Here is a 26678-nt window from a genome sequence, read left to right on the forward strand (position 1 = left end):
GTGTTTGCACAGTGGGCAACTGATTCTCTTACGTGGTTCATTGCTGCTTTGGGAAATCTGAAAGAATTGGTTAAACTAACTTTTCAGCATGAAACCAAGAAAGAGCCCAGGAAATGCCCATGATAACTGTTAATATCTTTGCAGTAACAGTGAAAATGGGAACTGCTGGAGGAAGAAGGTAGGAAATAAAAGATTATTTTATTACTGAACATGCTAGCAAGAGGAGTGCCCATGTTCAGCTGCCTAGAAAAGCACTTAAACGTGCGTAAAACATTATTTGAAGTGAGGTATATGCACTGGCATGTTGCTCAAGTGGGGCATTAGGGACTAGGTTTTTGCCACCAACACTCAAGGTAATTAGTGCATTATATTTTTAGTAATCAGTTATTTGCCCCCATGATTTCAGAATCATATGAGAGCAAAATAATAATCTTCAGATTAATCTCCTTATCTTTAGTTCTCTGAATGTTAAACAGCCAATCTAAAGTAGTTGTAGAGGGATCCTCTGTAATCTGTGGAGAGAGAAGCATGGTAAAGGTGCAAACCATCACACCTGTTTTAGATCAAGATGAAATTAATTTCCCGGGGACTTACCTGTCTCTTTTCCTGAGCTATAGGCAGAGCCTAGGTGAGTAGTTTAGATTAGACATCTACCTTTTACATTGCTAATCGGAACATGGCAGTCAACCTAATCATGGTTGACTGTTGATTGCTAAAGAATGTTTTTTTCTGGTCCCTTCAGGTCCTGTTCTGCTATGACACTGATTTGATTGTTGCTTTTACATTCTTTTAAAATCTACATATGTATGCCCTCCCTTTTAGCAGTTAATTTTAACAATAGAGGAAGAAGTAGACTTACATTCAGTCCAGACTCTTTCAGATGTATTAAAATTTCACTGTTCTAGAGTCTGCACAGTAATGTTGGCAGCAGCTGAGTTAGAAGGATTTACCCATAGACTAACATTTTCCATACATTCCAAAGTAAATATACTACAGGATATTGTTATCCTGTGACAACAATATATTCCAGTGACACTCTTAGTTACACAGAATGGATATAATGTTTTTTTAGGCCTTTTTTTCCTCATTATATTTGTGCTTTTCTATGGCTTACAGTAAAAAAAAAAAAAAGAATGGAAGTTTTCATTGGTAGGTCTTAAAAAATCCCAGATGTTTTGGGTTTTTTTCTACTTTGTTTTGGATCCTTTCTGAAGCCTGTGGCAGAAGCAGAAGAGAGAGATGCTTCTGAGCAGCCATTTCTTTTATTTACTTTTTTTATTATCGAGTGCTTTTCTGCTTTTTTACAGAATATATGTATCTTCTGAGTGCTTTTGTTGTTTGTCTTGTCTGGATCCATAAATATATAGTCAATTTTAAATGATAGTTTTAAAATAAATTAAAGATTTCACAAACTTCAGAACTCATGCTAGAGGCACCGATGGTTTATGTTGTATTCTTGTTTGCTTTTTTTGTTTTGTTTTCAATCTGAAAAAATGTTGGTTTGGAATTTGGACTCCACAAATCTCAAAGCACTTTCTGGTGGTATTCAGAAATTGGTTTGAGAAGCAGGCAAAGAAGAACGATAACAGATCTTTAAAAGGGCCATTCTTTCAGGCCAGATTTTTACCACAAACTCTTACTAGCATAGTAGAGTCTGGCTTGTGATTGGGATTTCTTTGCAGAAGAAGCCCCCAATTATAGATAGGTACCGCTGGAAAGCTGCTGGTGCAACAACAGCTCCTTTTAGTTGGGATAGGCCTGGAGTAAACTGTACCAGCAGAAACATTGCCATGGATAATAATCGTATATACTGGAACTCTATATTAATATAAATTAAAAAAACAGTGAAGGCAATTGTAGCATAGGTCTTCCTCGTGTGTCACAGAATCACATCTGCTCAGAAAGATGATAAATTATACTAGCCATCATCTTTAGTGCTAGAGTTACTTAAGTGCAAAAACTTTCTTGCCTTCAAGGAAGTAAATCTGTGCAGATCCTATTCCATTTTTATGCTTGCACTCTGAGAAGAGTCTGCTTTAATTACAGCTGACTTTGCTGTGACTGGATCAGGAATACTTGCCTGGTGCACTGTATACATGGAAGCACAGTAGAAACCATTATCTTATAAGCAGTGAGACGTGCTTCTTTTCAGTGCTGGATTTTTTTATCACAAGCGCAAGATGTTTTCACACATGCTATAAAATGTTGTAATGTAATATGTCATGTAATGTAATAATCCAAACCTTGACCCTTGTTTAGGTAGCCCCAAAATCTAGCTCTAGGCTTTCAGAAAGTCTTCACTGGCCTGGTGTAGCCGATACATCGTATATCATGATTATTGTATATTTATGACATGGTCCTGATGGATCTGTTTAAAGGGGCTGAGAAAATTCCATTCACTTAGACTAGACACCGAAGTGTGCACAGCAGCCAGGCAAGCCCTAACCCTTCTGTATTTTCTGGTTTTCTGTCCATGGTATAGCTGTCCCTCTGAGAGGTAGTTTTAATAAAGGCAGCTGGATGAGCCAGCAAGTGCTGGGTGAGGAGGGAACCCTCTGTGCTAAGGAACAGGAGAACCAACTGATTTAATCCTGCTCAGATTCTGTTAAATGCAATACCAAGGATAACAACTGGGTTTTTTTCAGTATGTCCAGTAATGTAGACTTCCAGAGTATGCAAAGATTTCCATGCTGTGTTAATTTTTAAAGTAGTTCCTGTTCTTAATTAATGGTTTAATCATTCAAAAGTACAACTAAGTCACTATAATTTGTTTTGTTTCCCATTCAGGGAAGTATGTTAGAAATATAATGGTTCTTCATTGAAAATGTGGAGTTACAAGCAGTATGACCAAAAATATTCTGATTGAAATTACATATTCTCTGATTGTCCAGCTTAATAAATAATGGTATTTTGGCATGTGTTCAATTCCTCAAATCAACAAGGCATCAGTATAATATGTGCTTAAAGTACTTTATGGCAGTAAGATCATATTGGGTCAAAATTAGTTTGGAAAAATTGTACTTCTTTAACTGTGATTGTGGTTAGAATTTAACTTGTTTTGTAAAAATTTGGCTATTGCAGACCTCAGCTACACTTAAAATTGTTGAAAGGCAAAAAACAGATGCTCTGACAGGCAAGGAAGAAAACCAGATACTGAGGTAGATTTCCTTTATATTCTCTCTGTTTTCTGGTTTATTCTTTTTTGCCAAGTACTATGTTTTGAATATTGCAATTCTCTGTTCATGGTAAATATCACTGAGCATAATCCTACTGACAAAGTATTAATCTTAACATTATTTTTGATACTGCTTTTCAATCAGTTTTATTTAATACTAAGTATGTTGCAATATTGACAATATATATATTTAAGTGGCCCTTTTGAAATCTTACAATACCTCTGATGTTCTTCCCTTTCAACTTGTGTTTAAAATGGATCATTTTTTTCTATATTACTGCAGAGTCGGGAGCAACAAGTATGTCTTTTAGTCCATTAAGAGTAATTCAATTAAATAATGCCTTGCTCGGTCCTTTTTAGCCAATAGAGATTGTAAAGCTTTTTGGATGATAATGTGAGTGATTTTAGATGACAACATATAAAGGCTTCATTGTTTAACAGATTTCTGTTTAGTTATATGGGTTAGAAATTTAAATTTGAAAAGAGTCCACCTGCTCTGAGCTATATAGAAATAAAATGAATTTCTGATTGTAGTGCTTGTGAGAAAGCTTGAAATTGGAGGAGATTTATTTTTAACTGAACTGAAAATGTTAAGAATATAAAATACAAAGAATATAGGGAATCACATCAAAAGTGTGCCGGACCCAGTATCCTGCCTCCAGTGGCCATAAGTAGATGCCTACAAAAGTGTGTAAGCAGGCAGATATAATATTTGCTTTTGGAACTCTCCCAAATACTTTGTATTTGGAGACTTCCTGAGCTAGTATGGTTTCTGTATATTTAGTATCTCACAGTAAATACTCTTCCATGAACCCACTTACCTATATTATTAAAATGAGCATACACAATACATATTGGGAACATTTGAAAATGTAATGTGTAAATTATAAGCATGAAATTGTGTGGACGTATTTGCTTACCAGCTTTATCCTTTCATTCTGTGTAAGCACAGAATCACAGGATTTCATAAATAGGTACAGTGGAGCTTCATGCTCCAGGAGAGGATATTAGTAGAATATGAATTAATGTAGTACAGTATGAATTAGAGCCTATAACTGAAGTTTCTCATTACAGAAAAAGCACCGTATGGGTCTGAGGTACCCCATATATAGCCTGTGTGTTGCTTCTGGCCCCAGTAATGTTTAACATAGCTCACATGGAGAAGGTCAGGGAAGACAGAACTAGCAGAATTCACTGTCTCTGCTGGGAGATTAAATATCATCAGCCAGATATTGAGATTTGATGAGGGTTAGCACTGATCTGTGATTATGTTGGGGTTTTTTTTATAGTTTATTTGAGTAGACCATTACTTGCCCTGAAATCATATGACAGTGTGTTTGTGTAATTTTCTTTATATCAAACAAAAGAAAATAAATTGTAAAATAAAATAAAGTGTCCTGTAATTGCTGGTCTCAGAAGATGCATATTGTAATAAAATATCCCCTTTCAACCCATTTTCCCTCAGAGGATTTTTTTTGTAACTTTTCAAAGTACTTCACACACATGAAGGGAATTGTTAATCTTTTAAATTGTCCTTAGTAGCAAAGGACCCAGTTTGCTAAGCATTGGCTTTTATAACCAGTGACTTAGAACTTTCAGGTCAAACTTTGGTCTTAGTTGGCAACATGGAGATAAGAATGGGGATTTGGCATAGTTTGTATTTTAAGGAAATACTAGAATGTAAGTAAGCACCCCTTGATCATCACAAGGTTAACACAGCCATTGTTATGTTATTCCTTTTTAATTATGTTTTGATTTACAGCCTGAAGGTTGTTTATTCAAGCTGACATTAATGAGAAATAATTTCATTCAAATAAGTGAAGACCTGCATGACTGAAAATAAATGTGTTCTTGAGAATAATTTGAAAATTTTCTGCCCAGAGTTCTTATCTCACTTCTGTTGGCCCTTCAGAAAACACCTACTTTCACTGGATTTCAAACCATACTAAGAAACTATGTTTAATGTTTGTTTTAATTATAGGTACAGGTATGGAAAACCCAACCTATATCTTAAAGCAACACTGAAACATTTTTGAGTAGTAATTGTGAACACTAATTGTTGATGCATTCAGTTTCCTGGCCATCCAAACATAGAAGCCAAGTTCAGCAGAGGTCCTTTTTATGTTATTTCACAGGACAAGAACAAGATAGGCTAGCTCACGATTGGGAAAAAACATGAATGTCTTGATGACTCATGTCTCTGATGCAATCTGAGCAGCCAATTTAGTGTTATTCTGAGCCCTTACTGTTATACTGAGGCATAGAGCAGGGCTTATTAGCTCAGTTTCAACACTGCACTGGCTGCAACTACCTGGCTTCTAAGTCCATAAGTCCAGCTGGTTTTGAGTGGAAAGAGGTTTTGCTGCCTGCAGAATTCCACGCAGACCTACGCTGTCTGCTTGGTCTAACTCTACAGTGATCTACAGATTAATCAATTGATTTTGAGTAATCAAATTGAGTAATCAAATCAAGTAATCAAATTGAGTAATCAAATCAAGATTTTGAGTAATCAATTGATTTGAATTTGAATAATCAGTTGATTATTGAGCAAACTGGGGCCCTGGGTTCTGATCTTCCAAGCTCTGAGTGAAAGCAGCTCCATATCTCTATGAGAGCAGCTCTCCCTTCAAGACCATGACTGCTTCTAAGAGCTGGAACAAATGATGTGTCAATCTCAAGAAGACTAGCAAGCCCTAGGGACAACTTTGTTGGCTGTTTGCCCAGAAATTTGAAACTTGCACAGATCATGTCATCACAGCTTCTACCGCATAACAAAATATTTCTCTGGCTACCATCATGCATATAATTATGTGATGTTGTGATATATTTTCCTTCAGAGTGCCTATTACTTGAGAAAGACATTGAAACCCTGTATATTGTCGTTAGAGTATGTAAAGTGCTGTCTGTCCACGGTAGTAATGAACAGGGAGAGAAACAGATGTACGTTGCATAAGAGTAGAGATGCATGCTGCTTGATCATGAGAATGACCCTTCCAGTTTGTGGAATCACCATTTCCCCCCTGGAGATTTGTTTACATTCTCACTGATTTCTCTTAGAAGATCAAACCCTACCTCTAGTAGGGTTCATGTGGGTTGTGTAGGTACCCATGATGAGTACCACTTCAGAAGTCTGCTGGCAGCATTTCCTATGTAAGATCATGGGCTCAGGAGCGTGGGTCTCCAGAGTGGAATAACTGTAACTACATCTACATGAAGTGGTTTTCCATTTCCTAGTGGGGATTATGTAACTGATTAAAATGTCTCCTTAGCCAGTTATCATTCTCTTTGTGCAAATATTTAGTATTCTGTTCATGTTCTCCAAATGCCATCATTTAGGTAACAGAAAGTAGTCAGGAATCGTGAGATGAGGATTCAGTTTGTATGCAGAATAATTAGATGCTCTGCTAGCCTGCAAACCCAGAAATATACTTGTTTTTTCCTCTCTCAGGTTTATTAATTGACAATAGTAATCAGTTATGCAAATATAAAAAGCATGCAACTTTCTCGCAGTTAAAGCTTACAGGGCATGTGACACTTGATGACTAACTTCACCCATTTTATTTCAGAGGGAGATACAGTGTTCCAGGAAACCCGAAGATGGTTAATCCCCAAAAAAGGTCGATTAAAAAGACTGTAGGAGTGAAGCAGCTTCCAAAACTAAAGCACTGATTTAATATTAATGCCAAGAACTTCCAATCACTTTTTAAAGAATTTCATTTAACTGAAAGTTTCTAAATTGAAAATGAATGTAGTTGTGCCATATTATAATACCAAACCCAGACTGGTATGTCTTCTTGGCAGCCTCAATGTAAGTGTTCCTCTGCCTAATGGAATTGTTTTTCTAGTTGCCGTCTTTGTTCTGGTGATCTCTCACCCTTTCCGTTTTGGTTCTCATCAGTGTTTCTGGGTGTCAAGGAGTTGGAAGCCTTGGAAAACATCTAATTTATTTACCCACTAGGTAGATCCTTGAACTCTTTGACAGCACAGCAACCATTGAAAACAAACAAGCCTCTAATATTTTTGACCTCTCAACCAAGAAGAAGGAAAAGACAGACTGATGTAACCTGAAGTATTACCTCACCACCTGAAATGGTAAATCTCAGATAAAATTCCATCCGAGGGCATCCCCATTCAGTATGGGCACCAGAGAGAGATTCTCGAGTAGTCTGATGTTGGTACAGCTGAACATGCCTTTCATTTGGCTTTTAAAAAGACCGACAACATAGTTTACTAGCCAGTCTGATTTTTTACATGATAACATACCACAGAGGCCCTTTACAGTATGAAGTTGTTTTATATTCCATGAGCTTTCTTACTCGAGCAGAGAAGACAATACATCTTCAAATTTAACATTTTTAAAAGCTGGCTTGGCACAGATCCTGTGTTGACCACCACTTTCTGTTCACATGGTTTAGAAGCACAGCCCCATTTCCTGCTACTTTATGCACTAGTAATGGGGAGAAATGAAAGGAAAAGTGAGCAGTTTTTATTAAGGATTCTTCAGAGCCTATCTTGTGGAGGGGTTGTTTCTTTTAAACACTATATACACGTTATTTTTTCCTGGTATTGGTATGTTGCTATTTGAAATTTGAACTCTCAGATGAACCTTTGTATCCACAGTCTGGGTTCCACAGAAATCTTTATGTATTCTTCAGTGGCACTGATCCATGTATTTTTAGGGTCCAAAATAGTGCCAGTCTTTAAAGTCATCTCTTCAATGAAAGTAGAACTACTCTGTATTTTCATTCTTAAGCATGCAATTATTGTTGCAGTTTCATTACTTGCATTTTAGTCATTAAACTTCAGCAGAATTTTTTTAAGTGGCAACAGGAAAAATGTTTTGGTAATGAAGCTTCAGGCCTCTGGGTTACATCTTAAAAGCTCTTCGCAGAGCAAATGTGATTGATTGACTGCCCTTTATTATTTTTAAGAGCATCCCTAGCTCTTTGCAGTATCTAATAAAGCTTTTTGCCTCTCTAAGAGCAGTACTAATAGTTCCTTATTACTGGCAGCATTAAAGTGAGGCTGTAATTAAACTCATACAAAAAGATCAATGATGTCATTCTTAAATGCAGAGAAAGAAGACCCGCAGTATTGTACATCATATTCAGTATGGAAACCCCTTTTTTTTTTTCTCTTGCATAGTATGAGATTTATTACAGATATTTCTAAAGTTACCATGATGTACCTGGTCTCATTCTTTCGTAAGCAGGGTGGTCTGCCTGGCCAGTTTTTTCCCCACAGTCACAGCTGAAAGCATAGCACAGCTGATTAGGTTAGCACTCTTCTGTTCCTGTTTTTCACATGGAAAGTTTCCAAATTTTGATTGTGCTGGCATTTGTCATTGTGGAGAAGGAGAGGGAAAAAAATCACCATAATGGTCCTATTGGCATAAGAGACAAGGGACATCTGCAGTAGTGAAGAATATCCAGTTCTTGGATTCGTGCAGCAGACATTTACTACTGCTGTCTCTGGATCAAATGTTAGTCAATGCACTCAAGTCCAGTCCTTGTAGCACCTCAAAATAACTGGAAACTTTGCACAAATGTCGCAGAACAGCATTTATTCACAGCAGGAAACTTGGACGCTTCCCTCATGGGTAGTCCTCACTGAGGACTTAAAAAGAGACTTTTTTTTTGAAGCCTAAGAAGATACATTTATTGGTATAGTTTGGTACAGTAATGGCCTGAGGAGAGGAGCCGGCTATGTACTTCTTAGTCCCTGTTTCAGCTTGCCAGGAACAAGCTCAGGGTTTGAAACTCAGTAGTATGATAATTAAGCCCTAAAACATGTGTTTGACCATTCTAATTGTGTGTCCAGCTGTAATGTTTGCTGTGCAAAATGGTTATAGTTCTGTACTCCTACTCTTTAAATTATTGGGCATTTCATTTTCCTCCCGCCTTTCTGAAAATAAGGGCACCCTGATGATTAAGTTTGATGACTCAAGTTTCTTTGCAACAGCAAAAAGATAGTTTTTGGTTTAAAAAATGTTGTGTTATTTCTTTGGACCTGAATAAAACTTCTACACTGCTAGCTTTCCCAGACTGTGTTGGAATTTTCAGTTTGGTTTGGTTTGGTTTGGTGGTTTTGGATGGATGAGTGTTCTGAAATTCCTGGATTTATCTTGCACGGACTTTTCTCACTACTATTATGCTGTGCTGTGAAAAGGGTTTTGTTTACATTTGCAGCAATGAACAGTTACATGTCTTTATACAATATCTTCTATATGAATATTTCAGCACATTTAGGAGTAATTAATCCTTCAAAGCACAGTATGTCCTATCATTCTCATTTTAGGCATAGAAGACTGAATCACAGAGCTAGGTTTATTTAAAGTAGAGATGGGAGTGTAGTGATGTCTGGTTTTTCCCTGATTCCATGACAGGGTGATCTTTTGTAATTTTGCTAACCGTTACAAGGTAAATTCTTTCTCCTTTAAAGTCTCTGAGCATCATATTCTAAACAGTGGACAAATCTGAAGACAAAAATGGGAAATGGAATTGCTGATAGTTCTGGTCAGTGAGTGAATGGAGATAAATGTCAGAAGAAGATAAGATTAGAGCTGAAGGTTTGAATCTGGCCAAACTTCATCCTGCAGCACAGAATGTAATTGGGATTCCAGATGTACTGGTTGTAGTCTGTAAGTGCCTTTAATTGATGGACCAAGAAATTTGATATCCTAACTCTTGGGACTTGATAGTATGCTTCCCTTATGTGGTTACTTGTGTAACTCCACCGATTTCAGATGAGTCATGATTTTGAGCTAACTGTGGCATTTTAAGTATTTACTCTTATTGTTGCTGGAAAATATGAATTTAAAAACTCAAATGCTGGTAAGCAAACATTTCTTATTTCCCGAAATACCTTTTTTTTTTTTAAGTCTCATGATTTAAGAGAGTATTGAGTCGTGATTTTTCTTTTTAATAAATCAGTATAGCACCACTGTATTCCTCCATGATAGAATTAAATTAAAATGTTTACTGGATAGGCATTGACTATGTGGTTGATTATTGTGTAATTATGCAGCATAACCACAGACTCCAGAGAACTTGGGTGATGAGCTTCCTCATATTCAGGATAATATTAACAATAAGCAAGATATTTCATTGCTTAAATACTTTGTTTAATGGGTTCTCTGTATAAATAACTGACTAGGTGGTACAGTTCACAGCTTCCCTGATTCCTATGATATTCCATCTCCACTGGTAAAGATGAGATGCATAATTTAGTCTTAATACATTTCCAGTAGTGGAAGATGCTGCGCAGGCATTTTTAGAAATGTGATTCAGACACAGTCGCAAGCAAATAAATAAATAAATAAATAAATGAACCTCTGTGTTATGAAGCTTCTGCTGTTGCTGCCAGACTGGTGTCAAACATAAACAGTAATTTAAACTAACTCTGGTTGGAAGCAGAAGTAAAGTGCGTGGATGAAAATCACAGCTAATTGCAACAGTTTCATCTCTTTACATACAAGTGTCACAGTAATGGCAGACATTTCCAGACCGGATAATGAAGCTTTTCAAAGGTGGCAGTACGTCATTTAACTCAGCAGATCCGTTTAACCCTCTCTTCCAAAGATATTGTATGTAGTTCCTTGTAGGTTGCAGCTTGGAATCCAGTTCTCCTGAACTTCACTAATCTGTCCCATAAGCTACTGACTAAGAACCACGTAGAGCCCAAATGAGTATCTCACGTCTACAGGAGCAGCATCCAGAGGGGACCAGGCTTCCCCTATGGTTTTGTGTGCAAACCAACGCACCAGTCCACAGAAAGGGCTTACCCAGGCTGTGCCGTCCTTTCAGCAAGAACCAACAACAGCTGAGCTATCGGAATGGGTTTAACCTCAGAACCCATTCTGCACGCTGCCTGACACACAGGTGGCTTCCACCACGGTACTGTCCTCCATGTAGCTGGAGGACAGTAGCTCACTCCTCTGTGTAGCTGGCAGCATCCTCTTAAAAAGACTGTCAAGACTAGACAAGTTTTCTCATGAAGGAGAATCAGGGTGTGTTTTGTGTCCTCTGGCTGGCAGAACAGGTAACAGCTAGCTGGCTTAGCTGTGCCCTTGCCATTATTTTACAGACATTTCCCATGGCGCTTGCGACTCTCTTTACCAAGCTCTCAGACATCCTTTCCATGACCAGAGATGTTGGCACATCACCTGATAGCAATGGGAAGAGAGATGTATGCCTGATGGTAGTAACACAGCACCAGGAGTTGCACTCTGTCCATCCACAGTATAGAGCTGAGGACTGAGAAGGATGGTAGTCTGCTCAGAACTGCTTTGAGCAGCTCCAGTTCTCCCTCTAGAAAGACAGGTTATTTGAGGGGGACTACCCCCAGCTGAAGTTCCTTTGCCCATTATAACCAGGGACAAAACAGTGCTGAGAACACAGTACTGACTTGTTGCAGATGCTTCAGGGCACCTAGCTAGGAGAGGCTAATCAGCTGCTTGTGCTCATGCCCAGGGGTACCCAGGCATTTCCCAAGTTAGATCTGGGCTTCCAGGTGTAGGCAATGCAGTTTCTTCAAATTTTGCAGCTAGGAGTGCTCTGTTGCCACAGCCTGGCCCATGTGTGAGGATCGCCACTGCTCCATCAGGATTCCATATCAAAGACTGCCTTGGTGCTGTCTTCCCTGATGTAAGCAGCAGAGCTTCCTTTCCAGGCTGGTCAAGTTCCTGTGCTCTAGTTCCCATGTAACTTCCTCACCCTTCCCTTTGTTGCCTGAGAGAAGGTGAACTCTGCTTCAGGAACCCTTCTCTAAAGTGGGGAGAATAGTATGTTTCTGGTGCTGAAAAGTGATACGAAGATAAATACACCAGTGCTGGAAGGAAGCCAGCTGGTAAAAACACAATGAGCCTAAGTAAGCCTGGCCTAAATCAAATGCATTTTCTTTTGTCTTAAAATGAAAATGTGTAACTGTGGTGCTATGTTGGTGCAGAAACTTAACAGCTGTGGCTTCTGCATCTTACTGAAAAGAATTACCAGTAAAGATTCACGTTGGGGTATTTCCCAATGAACACAGCCCAGCAGCGTCACCAGCTGCTGTGCAAATCTTGTCAAAGGGAAAAATGTCAGCCATGAAAAGAGAAGGACCCCTTGGGAGGTGTGGCCGAGGACACGCCTTGCTCCCCCAGCACTCTGTACAACAGGCATTTCCTCCTGCAGCTGTCCCGTCCCGCCTCACGACCAGCAAGTGTCTGGTGGGGAATCTGCTAAGGAACGATGTGGTGTAACGGAGCAATGCAGGCTGGGCGGCAGAGGAATCACGCACAGCTGAAGGGTTATTTTGGGGGAAGGATGAAGCAACAAGGGTGTGCCCCCTTGACTCGTCCTGTGCTGATTAGGAATAGGATACTGAGACATCTTAAAAAAAGAGCAGAAGGGAAAAAGAAGGAAATACAACTATGGGAATCGTCTGTCCCAACCTGGGGCTTAAAAGTCATACATCTAAGTCTGAGCTAATCACTGTATACTCCATGTGTAGTCAATGGGAAAAAATGGACACCTTCAGAGAGCAGTTCCTCTCATTCTAACGAAGATGCTTAAAATGGATCGGGTGACACACCTACGGGGTTTCTCTCCACTGACTAGAAAGAGAATATAGGATGACAAATTCAGAATAACCTAACATGTAGCTAGGTAGGTTGAATCCTGTTCTTAAAAACATCTTTATTTTTCTTGGTCTGGTTAGGGGGAGTGACACCCAAGATCAGTAGAGAGTCTGAGCCAAGAAGAAATACTAAACTGCAATTTGACTCTCCTTTGGAGTGATCTTTTCCTCTTGCAATAGCCCAGCACACAACAGAGGACCTATTCTTTAAGCACCATATTTACAAGGCCCTTGGATCTATTCTCATGTTGCATCAGCACTTACAAGGACAAACTACCTTTTTTTTTCTTCCTTCCCTTTGAAGAGATTTGGCAAGCTCCATGCTCTTTTGAAATCAAAACAAGAAGCTGCTGCATTATTCTAAATAGCCCTCTCTAAAGCCTATGGACCTCCAATATACAGGTGGGAAAATATAGCCCATAGATCAATTTGCTACAGACCTTAGAAGAAACCTGATGCAATTGTGATAGGAATCAATAACCTAGAGATCGATACTTTTGTGTGTGTTCCTGTCTCTTAAAAAGCTGAGCTAGGAATTTACTAAGGCCAAGTCAAATTACTGGCTGGGCAAATGTGTTCTTGGAGGATTAAAATAGTTTGCAAGTCCTGCCAGGCCTGCAGTGGCTGACAGCATAACTTCATTAGTGTAATATATTTCTAGGGCAAGGATAATTTGTCCAAATACACTTAAAATTTTTGGATGAAATCATCTGCCTTGCCTCAGACTGCCATTAGAAATCGCGTCTCAGGCCAAGTCTTTGGTCTCTGATCGGCACCTGAACAGCGAGGACGGACGCTGCTCCTGTGCCGCTGCGGCCGTCCTGGCTCAGAGGGGTGCAAGAGCCATGCGTCCTTCGCGTGGCTGGTGAGGAGAGGAGTGGAAGGCCATACGGCTGTGCTGTGTTTGCCACTCTGCACATCTGCAGTGATGCACCAAGTCTGAAAACTTACTGTGTTGTGCTGTGCTCATTCTGCCTAGGCTAATGTTTCTTAATTTGTAGAAAACATTAAGAGGCTGGTGTTCCTGGGTGTATGCACAGACGTGCTAAACTGGAGGAGTAATGGGAATTCCTAACAATCCAAATCAAAGAAAAGCTTGCTGGAGACAGAAAAAATACCTCTTTCCAACCCAATCAAAATTAGAAGAGCAAAAACTTGGTATTACAAAAACACACTCAAATTCCTTGGCTAGATTGGTGCCTCGGCCATCCTGGGCCGTGTCTGAACCCGGTTCCCCTCACCGGCCCTGATCCAACCCCACTTGCAGGCTGATGTCCTGTCCCAGTCTCAGCTGTCCCCATCCCCAGGGAGGTGCCGGATGCCCGGGGTGGGGGCCGCCTGCGGTGCCCCCGGCTGCCCTGCTCCTGGCTGGCGTGGTGGGACGGGCCCTGCCTGCCCTGCCTGCCCGGGGGTCCCCTGCAGCTCCCAGCCCTCAGTAGCAGAGGTCACTGGCTGCCACCAGTCCCGTCAGATTTGCACTTGTTGATAGCGATGACATAAATAACAACTCGCTAAAATGCAGGAGTGATTTACTTTAAGCACTTTAGCACCTGCTGTTGCTCATTAAGGGATTAGCATGCCCCAGATTGTTACTGGCAGTCCAGGGTTTACAGTTTTAGCACATGGCACATGTGTATGAGTTACCTTACAGTGGTGGGTTCATGCTCTTACTCTGTCCTTTCCCCAGCTCCCTCACCTTCGTGTTAAGATCTCACATGTAACTTGAAGCCACGGACTTTAGAAGTGGGATGATTAGGGGAAAATTCAACAATTGTAGCAGCATGCATGCTTTTAATGTTAAATATCAGTGTTTGACAGTATCTCATGACTCAGAACAGCAGAGCATTCTCCATTGTTGGCTTATTTTATCACTATGTGGACACCATTGCAATTAGCATTTCTTGGAAAGGCTAAGAAGAATAGAGGTGGAAGAGATGTCAGCCTGTGCTAAAGCAAGATGTGAACCTGTGCTAAAGCCTCTGCAGTGATCTGCCATGAAAATGCTATAAATCCCTCCACTGAACACCAGCACACTGTCCCTCTGTGCTGGTGTTCAGTGGAGGGATTTATAGCGGTTTTCATGGCAGATATTCCAAAAACCTTGGCAAAAATACCTGTCTCCCTCCTCCTAGTAGTGTCTGCTGCCTACTTAATTGCTTGTTCTTCTGTTTTCCAGTATCTGCAGCACATATCTGCTTTCTCACCGTAGCGTTTCACAGTACTGCAAACTTATTCCTTCATCTCATGTTATTAAAATTGGTCACCTGCAAGCCTGAGCCATAGAAGAGTTCATTTATTATTTTCTGGCCTGGTAATTTCCCAGCACCATCTGTTTCCTAATGCCAGCGCTGGCCGCAGTGGTGCCTGCTATGCCCTTTTTGAACTATCTGTCCTCTCTCCTCTCACCATCAAAACTTTAACTGGAAACTACTTGAATTTTACTGCTTAGTACGGGGCTCTGTGGACTACTTGTCTGGTCTCAGGGAACTAACATTTAGGAGCAGAGTCCATGGCATTTACCAAGGAGGAAAGAAGGAACGGTCTGTGCTCAAAGATCCAGAAAATGAAAAAAAGAGCATGCTAACACTACAGAGGACAAACAGCACCCTGCTGCTTTCCCAGCCAAAGCTCTGATGATGTGCAAAAAAACCCCACCACCAATAAAAAAACCAAACCCAAACCAATCCTCCCTAAAATCTAAATAATAGATTTATGCAATGAAAGACAAAACTGGCCCATATAAGCTTTCGCGTAAGTTATTTTGAGGGAAAGTTCAGCATTTCTATAAAAACATTGTAGTATCAAACTTCATATAAACTTCAATTTAAAACAAGCATTGGTACAAAGCAGGGGGAGAGCAGGAAGGTTACTCTATAAAAGCCTTTGAAAGGTTTACTTAAGAAATACCTTTGAGGGACTATTTTAAATATAAAAATGTGGTCAGAGGCAAGGAAGATACTTCTGCTACAGAAGAAAAGAGGCTTGCTGAGGGCATAATTTATTTACTTGCAGAGGTAAAGCTTAACAAGTTTAATGGACTGGTTGAATTCTGATATAAAGAAAAAAGAGAGAGAAGATGTTCTAAAGTAAACCTGCACACTTTTGGCGTTCCTTTTGAGCTATGGAGTGTAAGCACAGCTGAAGTACTTGCCCAACATATCTGTGCAAAGACGGTCTAACAGTATCCAGTGGATTCCTGGAGATGATTTCAGGGGCATATTAAAAAGAGGGTGAAACAGAAAATAATACTGAATGTGTTGTTAAGGTTTACGTTAAGAGCCAGATTTTCAAAGGACTTTACAGAGTAGATTCAAAGAGGGCCTAAATTATATAGGGCTTGAAAGTTAGGTTCCAGAAGGGGAATCTGCGATGCTAAATCTGCCATTGATGCTCTCTGTACATTAAATGGGGAAAGTTAGAAATCGAAGGATGAGATTTGCAGCACTCAGATGCTGAATGGGGGGAAGCCTAAGCCAGCCAGCCAGTAGTCTGATCATCAGCATGAGGACCAGGAACGGTGGAGAGCTCCCATCAACTCTGCTTTATCTTATCCAAACCAAGCAGGGAAGCTATTTCTGGGGAGACCTTCCGTTTCAGTTATTGGCCGCTTCATGATGAAATGTAGCTTAACCAGAAGATTCTCTGCTATACTCTATTTCAGATCACTCAAATGTCACAGAATCACAGAATCACAGAATCGCACAGGTTGGAAAAGACCTTTAAGATCATCGAGTCCAACCGTAAACCTAATACTACCAAGACCTTTGGAACAGATCAGCCTTTTGATGATTTCTTGTTAATAGACTTTTCTACAGCACAGAAATAAATGCATCACTGATTTCATTGCACGGACATTGACAACATACATGTTTTCCACAGTGATCCAGAATTCTCTGGTGTTTGACAAAAGAGAAAATGCTCTGCTAGAATAGTTAAATAAAATAGGGTGTTTTTTTTAAATACCACTTTATATTATGAAATGCATGTGTATACAGGAAGACTGAGAGTAATCATGATCAAGTGAAAGGAAAAGGTCTCCTTACTAAGGAATGGTGAAGAGGTTTTCTGTAACCTTTTCACCCTCTCCCAGGCGAATCAACAATTCTAATATGTACATCTCTGGGAGTGATGCTCTTACCAGGTCAGTTCTTTCTCTTGTTGCCCATGAAGCATTACTTTAAATATAACAGGTCAGTCTCCCTCTTCTGCTTTTTCACTGACCTTAAACACAACTGATACTAAAGAGCCTGAAGTTGTGATTTTGACAATTTTAACAAAACAGTGATATCAAAAGTATTCTGTTTATGAGCTGACTAGTCAAGCTGGTGACTCTCAGGAAGGTTAAGTTTAGGCTTCTTCAGTGGTGTAGAAATACCAGTAGATTTTCTCTCCAAGTATGACACTTACCAAATAAGCCTTTTCTTTTTGTACACATCTTGACCTGGATTTTCAAACTAAGACTGTGGTGAAAGCTTTAAAGGTGCCAGTATCATAGTGGAATGCTAAAGTTATTTTGAGGCACCTGGGTGTTAAATGGGTAGTAGCATCACAAACCTGAGAAATGCAGATGGTTTTTGAGAAAAGCTGCTTGAGTTTTCTGGTAGAAAAGGTAGGAATTCAGAGTCAGCTTAGAGGGCACGTGCCATGCCTAGGATTGCAGCTTCCCTGGAATAAGGACACTATTTGCTATGGAAAAAAAATGGAAACACAGTACCAAATGTTGATGCTTATTGTTCTAAAATAGTTTACTTTCAAAAAAACCCATGAAAACAAATCTGTGGGAAATACTTCATACCAAAGGCTTTTAATGACTTTTAATGACTTGTATTCTATTTATGAGTCTTTGAATTTTCAGATAGAAGGCACCATTTCAGCTGCCAAAAGCAGTCTTTTCAGCATGGAGGAATACAGGTATTGCTTTCCAGGACTACCTATCGCCATCACCGTTACCAGTGTTCCCAGTGCAGTAGTGCTCAGCGGGGAGCACACGTTCAGTATGCCTGCCCACTTGGAGGAGATTTGCACCGACTGAGGAAACTTGAGGCTAATATATGACAAAACCACAAAAATCTGCAATACCTGTGACAGCTACCTAACTGAAAGAGGATTTCCTTGCTTTTGTAATTTGAGGATTTTCTTTTCTTTTGCTGTATTGTACCTTTAACTATCATCAGGTACGATTTTCAGGATGGTGGGTGGAAATTGCAGGCAAGCTGTACAGCTCTGTGGACAACATCCCATTCATCTGAGCTGAGTTCTTGGGAAAACATTTTTGAAAGGACAAGTGGTTCAGCTAAGAATAGATGATTACTTTTAAATTTGCTTTCTAAAGGCCATTAAGTAATCAAATTAGCTCCTTTGATTGGGAGGAAGGCTCAGTAAACCTATGTAGCGCTGGGACAGTATGTGTACTAGTCAACGCAGAGGAGGGAGCTCTGCATGGCTGGGTGGAAAATTCCCAGTGATGGCCATGCCCCATTTACTTCAGGATAAGGCAGGTCATCAGGGCAATATTGAACCGCCCTTGCTTTTGGCCTACCTCCTGAGGTCATCCTGCAGGTCATGATCTAGCCTAGATGTCTGTAATTCAAATGTGAGACTGCCTGTTGTGCCGGCAAGGCTCCGCAATACTACTGAGGTACTTACCTTTAAGGCTTCATTTTACTTAGATGATTCTGAGTAGGGAATTATGTTATAATTAGGACACTCGACTGGGCTGTAGGAGATGATGATGATACGGTGACTCAATTTCTCACTTGCCTGTGGGATAACAACTGTTTCCTGTGGGTGTTGTAAGCACTGTAATTCTGTCATGTTCTAGAGGTGTCTCCATCTCAACGTGACAGGCATCACCGGTAAAAACCTGCAAATGAGTCCATGCCTTCTAACTCAGAAAGAACTCATGAAAATGGAATGAATGGTGGAAATAGTGCATGCTTCCATTTTTTTGCAAACTAAAAAAATGGATTATTTGAATTTATTGGCTGGCCACCCAGCAAGATGTCATACCCAGATTTCTACAATGACTAGTTTCCTGCAGGCTGTTCAGGCCGTGGACTGCTTCCGCAGCACAGCAGAGCCCTGGTCCTGTTTCTTTGTGACAGCCATGTCTACCAGTCTAGACCAAGTGAGTGAGAGAAATATTGGCAAGTTAATCAGTATTTTTCATTCTCCCTTCCTGAAGGCTAAACTGCTTCTCTGTAGGCAGAAAGAGCTTCCAATGGGTAAAATAGGCCTGTGCACCTTTGCAAGCAAAAGGATTGCCACAAGTGGAAATCCATACTCTCTTCTGCAGCATGCCACGGGCATAATTTTGAATAATTGACTTCAAAACCTGTCATGTTCTGCTTCAGTAATTGATGGAGGAAGGGGACCTTTTATCTTCTTTTTATTACTGGCATGAGGACTGGACAAAATCTGCTATTTTGTCCTAGCTGAAATGCATACAGAACATCTATTATAACTGAATCATTGCCAAACAGCTTTGGGTTAGAGAGATGAGCCTGAATGAAACTGTTGACTGTACTGGGAATATTTTCAGTTTGCTCCTCATGACTGGCTCCCCTGCTCTGCCTTTCTCCATAACTTTCCAAGGAAAAAGATGGGATATCGGTTCAGATTTCAGATTTCATCCAGGTAGATGCAGTGATGGAAACCTCTTCTTATTGCCCAATGTGAGACAAACACAAAAAATTACAATACAGAGAATATTTGTATGTTAAAACTGATTGGGAAAAAATGGGAACTGGTAATAATAATATGTAAAGTGACTTCACCTTGTAAGTGGTTCTTGAACAACTTCTAAAGTAAGAGTTTATGCCTTATAGCTTAGCTATAGCTGATTTCAGTTTAAATTCTGCAGGCTTCTCAATCTAAGCACAGAGATCCACCCACAAGAAACAGCTTGCAGACTCAGACCTTTAGCTGGAAGAGTTAGCTGACTTATGTCAATCAGCTTGCCTGTATACCCTCTCCCTACTCTCTTCTTAAAATAGCAGTAGCTAGTTGAAAATTTATTTTCATGGGGGTGGGGAGGTGATAGGAATAATAAAATGAATTCATAAGCATAGCTGTGCATCATGAAATACATCTCTTGATTCTTATGTATATTAGCCATTCACATACGGTACATGGCTGCAGAGTTCACAGTAAATACCATTCAAATGGATTTTGACATTTAAAGGTCAAGTAGCACCAACATTCATTGAGAGCATGATCAAAAAAAAAAAGTAAAACTGAGCCTCAGAAAGACAAATTAAGAGAATGATAGTGTGATAGCTTGCCATTTTGCTTGCAAGTTGTTTTGAAGATCAGTAGGGAAAGTTTGTCTTGCCATTCACTATGAAATACAGTTCTAAAGGTGGCGTATAAAGATAAGCCTTTTGCTGAAAAATGGCTACAGCACCTATCTGCCAGAGATCAAAGAGCCAAGGCACTTTGAAAAGTAGAGGAAACAACAAAAACATTATACGACACAGCTCTGCTTTTGCTGCCTTCTGCTTCCTTCTTCAAAGAGCTGGCAAGTGAACTAACCTCGCCTATAGTCCATGCTTTCCTCCCTTTCTTCCCTTCTTCTTTTTTCTTTGAAAATTTTTCTTTTTTTCATCAGACAGAAAACTGGTACTTTTAGGAGAATGTGGTTATTAAGCAAGGAGAACCAACTGAGTTGTAAAGGGCCTCTTATTCAGCTTAAAACTCACTGAGCTGTGCTGGCGGAGGGGACTGGTTATGCACACAATGCTGTCATTTGCACAGCATAAGGGAAATGAAACCTTTTTTCCTGAGCTCTTGTTGTTATAGCACTTTTATAATAGCCATAGTCAGAGCAAAAACCTTCAGGAAGAAATGTAAACATTGTTCTAAATTTGTTCTGTTGCATAAGAACTGAAAGGTGAAACCAACTTTTCCCTCACTCCAGAACAAAAATAGCCCAAAAGTACAAAGAAGAGATGAAACTTTTCTTGAAGTCCATTTGTGATTAACACACAAGTGTGGTTTCTCAGCTTCACGCTCTCCATGTTTTTATGTCTGTAAGTAAGTCACTATTTGACATCTACTTTTCCACACCATCCAGCTCACCTGAGAATCTGCCTTTGACACATGTTGTTAAAACACATCTTTAAGCAGGATTTTTAAAAGGCCAACATTTAGCTAGATGGGAAGAAAAAATACATGACTGTAATGATAGCAGACACTCTTTCTCCCCCAACTTTTGGAAGGACGAAAGGAGAGGCCTGTCTTCTTTCAAGGCATTTTCAAACTTCCACTAATGAGTTAGCAAGAAATGTATCCCTCGAACAAAACACCATGACTGCCACTGCAGAGTTCCTCACAAACCTGCCACGTAAATCAGCAGGCCTGGTTTGAAATTTTGCCACGTGTTGGCAGGGAAAAGAGGCAATGCATCTTAAATACCTTCCAGTATGTAAGACTTCTAGAAAAAAAAAACCCACAGTGAAAGGCCTCTGACTGCTAGATTATGGGTAGTCACTGCGTTATGGAGCACGTAAAATGAAGGATAAAGGGTTTTCAAACTCATCATTGATATGGCTGTTATTACTTTTACAAAGTTTCTAAATGCTGGTTTTACAGCCCCATATTTATATGCAGAATAATTAAACAGTAAAAAATAAACACTACAGATCAATGTTTCAATATTAGTGTCTGCTTTGTAAAAGACATAGAAGGGGAAGCAATATATTTAAGTTAATTTAACTTGAGAAATTTGGATCATGCTGAGGAGGGGAAAAAGCAGTAAAACACATGGAAGCAAAGTAAAAGGGAAGCAACGAGCAATTCTAGACGGTAAATATTTCCTTTTTTTTAAACAGTGGACTAACTTAACTTTCTGATGCACCTCCTCAGTTTTAAGACTTATGCCTGTATGAATTAAAGAAAATATTACCAATAACTAGTTAATCCAAATGTTGTAATGTACAACTTCTATGAACATTAGTTTTCAAGCAACATAACAGTTTTGTCTATGAACTCCTCCATATGTGGTACAAAGCCAGGGCACGTGGAGTGAAATGGGACTGTGTTCCCTGGGAAGAGCTTGTGCTGCTTTCCTCCCAACAGAATCATAGAATCATAGAATCATTAAGGTTGGAAAAGACCTCTAAGATCATCTAGTCCAACTTTCAACCCAACACCTCCATGCCTACTAAACCATGTCCCAAAGTGCCACATCTACACGTTTTTTGAACTCCTCCAGGGACGGTGACTCCACCACCTCTCTGGGCAGCCTGTTCCAATGCTTGACCAGCCTTTCGGTAAATAAATTGTTCCTAATATCCAATCTAAACCTCTCCTGATGCAACTTGAGGCCATTTCCTCTCGTCCTATCGCTTGTTACTTGGGAGAAGAGACCAACCCCCACCTTGCTACAGCCTCCTTTCAGGTAGCTGTAGAGAGCGATAAGGTCTCCCCTCAGCCTCCTTTTCTCCAGACTGAACAACCCCAGTTCCCTCAGCCGCTCCTCATAAGACTTGTGCTCCAGACCCTTCACCAGCTTCGTTGCCCTTCTCTGGACACGTTCCAGAAGAAGCCAACATGGTGAGTGTTTTTATAATGCATTGAGCAATTAATGCAACACAGCTTGCTTCAAGGGGAATATACATTCTTCTAATTATTTTAACTAGAGAACAAATAAAGCTATTACCATGAACAGCTGTTTGATCTCCTGCAGCAGTTAAAAGGGGGAAAATGATGTTACATTAAGCACTATCTGGTTATACAAGGTATATCCAAGATAAGATTTCTGAGGCACTCTGAACTCCTTCTAGGATGCTTTACAGTATTGTACGCCCTGCCTAAAAATACTTCCCTGTGCTTAACTGATTTTTTTCCCATAGTTACACTGCAAAAACACTTCAAAGCGATGAAAGGACTCGTAAGATGCATCTAATGCCTGGACATCCATCATCACCAGCCCATGTCATGGCATGGAGGTATTCCTAACAGATGTGGGTCCTTCAGGACCTGTATCTCAGTCATTCATCTTCACTGTTGAGTGTCAATACACCAGGTGTATGTAACATGTACAAGAAGAGGGTCTTGGCAAGTGTATAAACTGTCCCTTGTCAGGAGTAATTTTTCTTAGTCTTATAATAGCCTGGGTCTTCTGAGCACTGTTTGTGTGGCTATACATGTTGTTATAAAAGCACCAAGCATATGTAAATCTCTCATAGATGCTCTCTGAGACCAAGTCCCTTGTCACCCTGCTATGAGTTACCTGGAGGTACTCCCATGAGCAGCTCTGACAGTTGTGTATTTATGTGTGTGCAGCGCTTTGCTCTCCAGAAATGGGCCAGACTTCTATCTCAGGCTTATCTATCACCTCCTCTAACAAGCTGGAACACACACTAGAATACGGCACTTGGAAATTTAGCAGAAACGACCATGCAAAAGCCACCGAGGGAGACTTTTCACTCATCACAGCTGCCAAAGGAGCTATGTGCCAACAAGAGAGGCAGTGCGAGACTGCAGCAAGTCGCTAGCAATACCCTAGTCAAAGAAATGTTGATAGTTTGCAACGCTACTTCATGAGACTCAAACTAGTTTTGACTTAAGTGACCTTTTGTTTCTCATTCACAAACAAGCAGGAATAATCAAATTTAAGGATGCTTTGAGCATTGGTGTGGGCTGTCAGTTGTCCTGAGGATCTTGCTGGGGACCTTGGCAGGGCTGGTTTATAGGCAGTCTTTTCTTCTTTACACAGGTGCCTATCTTCACTTTCCCATCAGCTCAGCCAGCCAGCCTGCAGCCGAGCAACGTGGGAATACAGAAAGAGGAGTAAAGCAGTTGCACTTTAAAAGACTACAAGTTACTCTTTCCTCTGGTGGTGGGTGAGTGCAGGTTGCACTGATGCTAGAAACCCATTTTCCTCAATGACTATCTTAACTTCAGCCCTCACCCCTGCCTTTCAAAGGCAGCTTTTAAAGCATGAAAAGTACAAAGCAGAATCTTCTCATTTCTCCATATTCGTAAGTTGAGCTTTACTAAGACAGAGGTTTTCGTGAGTGAAGGCACACTGTGACTGCAGCATGACACGGTTGTCAGGGATATGCCAAAATCTGACTGGTCACTATTTGTTTCTTTTTTTTTTTTTTTGAGATTGTAAGCAGAGATGCACCATACTCATCATTGGGGCTGGGAGGGGATCAATGTATGGTTCAGAATATGGAGGGAATGCTACTTCAGTGATGCAAGGTCTGTTCATCATTCAAAGGCAAATATCTTGCTGGTCTGAATCTAGTGGTTCCCAGCTCTTGCCAATGTGAAAGACTGCTTGCCACATGCATCTGGAAAGAGTGAAGAAAAAAAAGGAAAAAAACCCAAACCTGTTTGTGCATGTACAAGAAGAGTGAAGGGGTTCTGGATCGACTACATTAATATGCTGTCAGATTTCCAGCTGCTAGGCCATAGTGACCTGTACTATGAACACTGAACAAGGAAGGTAACTATTTTGTTATGCTATAGACTTTTCTTGACTAAATCCTGTCACAGGAAATCATGTTTCATATATTACTTTGGTGAACTCCAGAAATCTTACAAAGAGTTAGAAAATCTGGGTTTGTTTTTTTTTTAGTTTTCCCATGATCAGGAAATTGTCCAGTTTATCAGCCTGTAAGAGACATGATCCCTCCTCAAGTTGCGAGAATAGTCTTAAGATTCCCTCTCAAGACAAGAAAGAGAGAGTTGCTCCTAGAAACTGATTCAGTTTTGAGGCAACTGCGTTTTTCACTGAAATTTCCCTCTCACCTTTGACTATAGAGAAGACTCAGTTGAGTGCCTAAAGTTAATGGACCTAAATCTGTCTAAGTATGTGTGGAATGAAAGAGTATGTGGAAGGTAAAAGATATGGGAAAGTAAAGACTGTGTAGCTACCTGGCGTAGAAGGACATCTGTTTTGTGGGGATATCTGGTTAGTGGTTATTCAGCATAAAAAATGAGGGTGAGAGACATGAGAAGTAATAAACCACACCCAGACACACAAACCCTAAATAATAGGAGATAACAGAGACAATCCTGAAGAGCAGAGTGCTCAGATCACTGATGGACAGGCCACTGAAGGAGCCACTCAAGGCCCTTAGGGGGTTCAACCAGGGCTTTGTAACTGATAAGAAGGGGTGGGGAACAGGTTTACCATGGGTCTCATGGGAAAGAGCAAACTTATTTGGGGATATCTGAGGGGTCTTGTAGGATTGTGTAAAACTTTTTATGGATGCTTGAAGGGAATTGTGGAAAAGTGTGAAACTTACTATGGGATGTTTAAGGGAAGGGACAACAGTGAGGCAAGGAGGGACCATGATGGATGTGGAAGGAACAAGTATGTGCAAATGGAGAGGAGGGTTGGATAATAGGGGCTAGCTATGTATAAATAAGTTGTTGGTCGTATCCTTGTCCAGCCAAGCCCTGCAGCTGATCACTGCAGTCTGTCCTGTCTTCTTATTAAACACTATTCCTAACTATTTTCCCAGCTGAGGGTGCTCTCTATTCTGTTTTAGTGTGTGTGTGTGTGTGTGTGCGTGTGAGACACCAGGGAGCTACAAGACAGAACAGGGTGCGAGGTCTGGGAGCCAGCTACTGGAAAGACCGTAGGTCTGGGGACCAAGCACTGGTCCCCAGGCACTCAGGGGTCTGAGAGCTGGCTGCTGGAGGGACCATAGGTCCAGATTTGTTTTTGTGTGAGTCTGGGTGTGAGCTCTGCTGGCAAACTTTGAGCCTGAGCCTAGTTAGCTGGCAAGTAAGAACAGGTTCAGACTCTCAGTATTGTTCATGGCTATGTGAGAGCTGTTTGTGGAGGGCTGTGTCTGCAGCAGGGACACTGCTCAGCCTGGCTGCTGGCTGGCCCCGAGGTCAGGGACTGGCTGTACGGGACAGGGACTGGGACGGAGGGACTCCTCAGTCCTGAAGCTGTCAGATTCGGCCTCCATCTAGCAATCACAGCCCAGCTGTCTACAGGCAGGCACGCCACAGGAATGGACTCACACAACACAAGGGTTCTCAGGAGAAGGTTGGATAATGTTCTGCACAGGTTAGACTGTCTCTACCAGAGTTTGTGCCGTGCTAGGGTACGCATGGAAAGGACTGCAGCCATACTTTCTAGTGTAGTGTATGGTTTGCTCTGCATTATCTAACAACAGGAAATCAGTAAAAGTGAAATAATAAACACAAGGTAACAAAAACACGCAGTCTCTGTCCCGAGGCTTGAACTAGGCACAAAAATGTAAGCATTAGTAAGATCACTTAATTCTGCTTCTTCTGGTGCTGCCAGCCCTTCTCGTCATTTGAAAATGCCTCACAAGTGTCTGTCTCTCAAGGGCATTCCTTCTCCCTTTGTTCTCCTCAGGGAATACCTCTTCTCACTAACCTTTAAAGGGTCTTATATCTTTTCCCAGCCAATGTTTTGAAGCATTGCAGAACACAGTTTGAAATATGTGTATGTATATAGAGAGAGTTTATCAGGGTAAAGCAAATTTTGCAATTTGCTAAATTAAATTCTTAAACATTATCATATAAATGTGTTATGTTAAATGTCTGGCTATCTGGGCAGGGTAAAATACTATGTTTTGTATTTTACTCAGTTTATATATGGCATTACAACCCTAAGTATAAACTAGGAGCCAGATTTAGAAATGTATTGAATTTTCATTAAAGTAATGGCAACTATGTGCCTAAATTAATCTTAAGTGTAAATTATTATTCAGGTAGCCTTTTTTTTCAGTTGAGGTTTATCTAAGTTAAGGAGCTCAGGACTTGTCTCTTGACATCTTTTAATATACTGAGTGAGAACTAAGTGTGTGGGTTTCCATCACCTTGATTACCCTTGCCATCAGCAGGAGAAACTGTGCTGCAAGTAATAATAGCAATAATAAGACCA

The 26678-nt window shown here is 40.4% G+C and overlaps 1 protein-coding gene across 2 annotated transcripts in view; it reads left to right on the forward strand.

Moving 5' to 3' along the window:
• CCDC169 (coiled-coil domain containing 169) overlaps positions 1–9141 on the forward strand; it is a 32735-nt gene extending 23594 nt beyond the window's left edge. Inside the window, exons 7-8 of one of the 2 annotated variants that reach the window (XM_072854721.1) lie at positions 3082–3158; positions 6742–9141. In XM_072854721.1, the coding sequence (XP_072710822.1) occupies positions 3082–3158; positions 6742–6844 (180 nt within the window). In that variant the 3' untranslated portion in view covers positions 6845–9141. The remainder of the gene's footprint in view (positions 1–3081; positions 3159–6741) is intronic. The other variant, XM_072854730.1, reaches the window with a different exon arrangement.
• Positions 9142–26678: the final 17537 nt, after the last annotated feature.

This window comes from Ciconia boyciana, chromosome 1 (assembly GCF_034638445.1).
Source record: "Ciconia boyciana chromosome 1, ASM3463844v1, whole genome shotgun sequence".
In the NCBI taxonomy this organism is placed as follows: Eukaryota; Metazoa; Chordata; class Aves; order Ciconiiformes; family Ciconiidae; genus Ciconia; species Ciconia boyciana.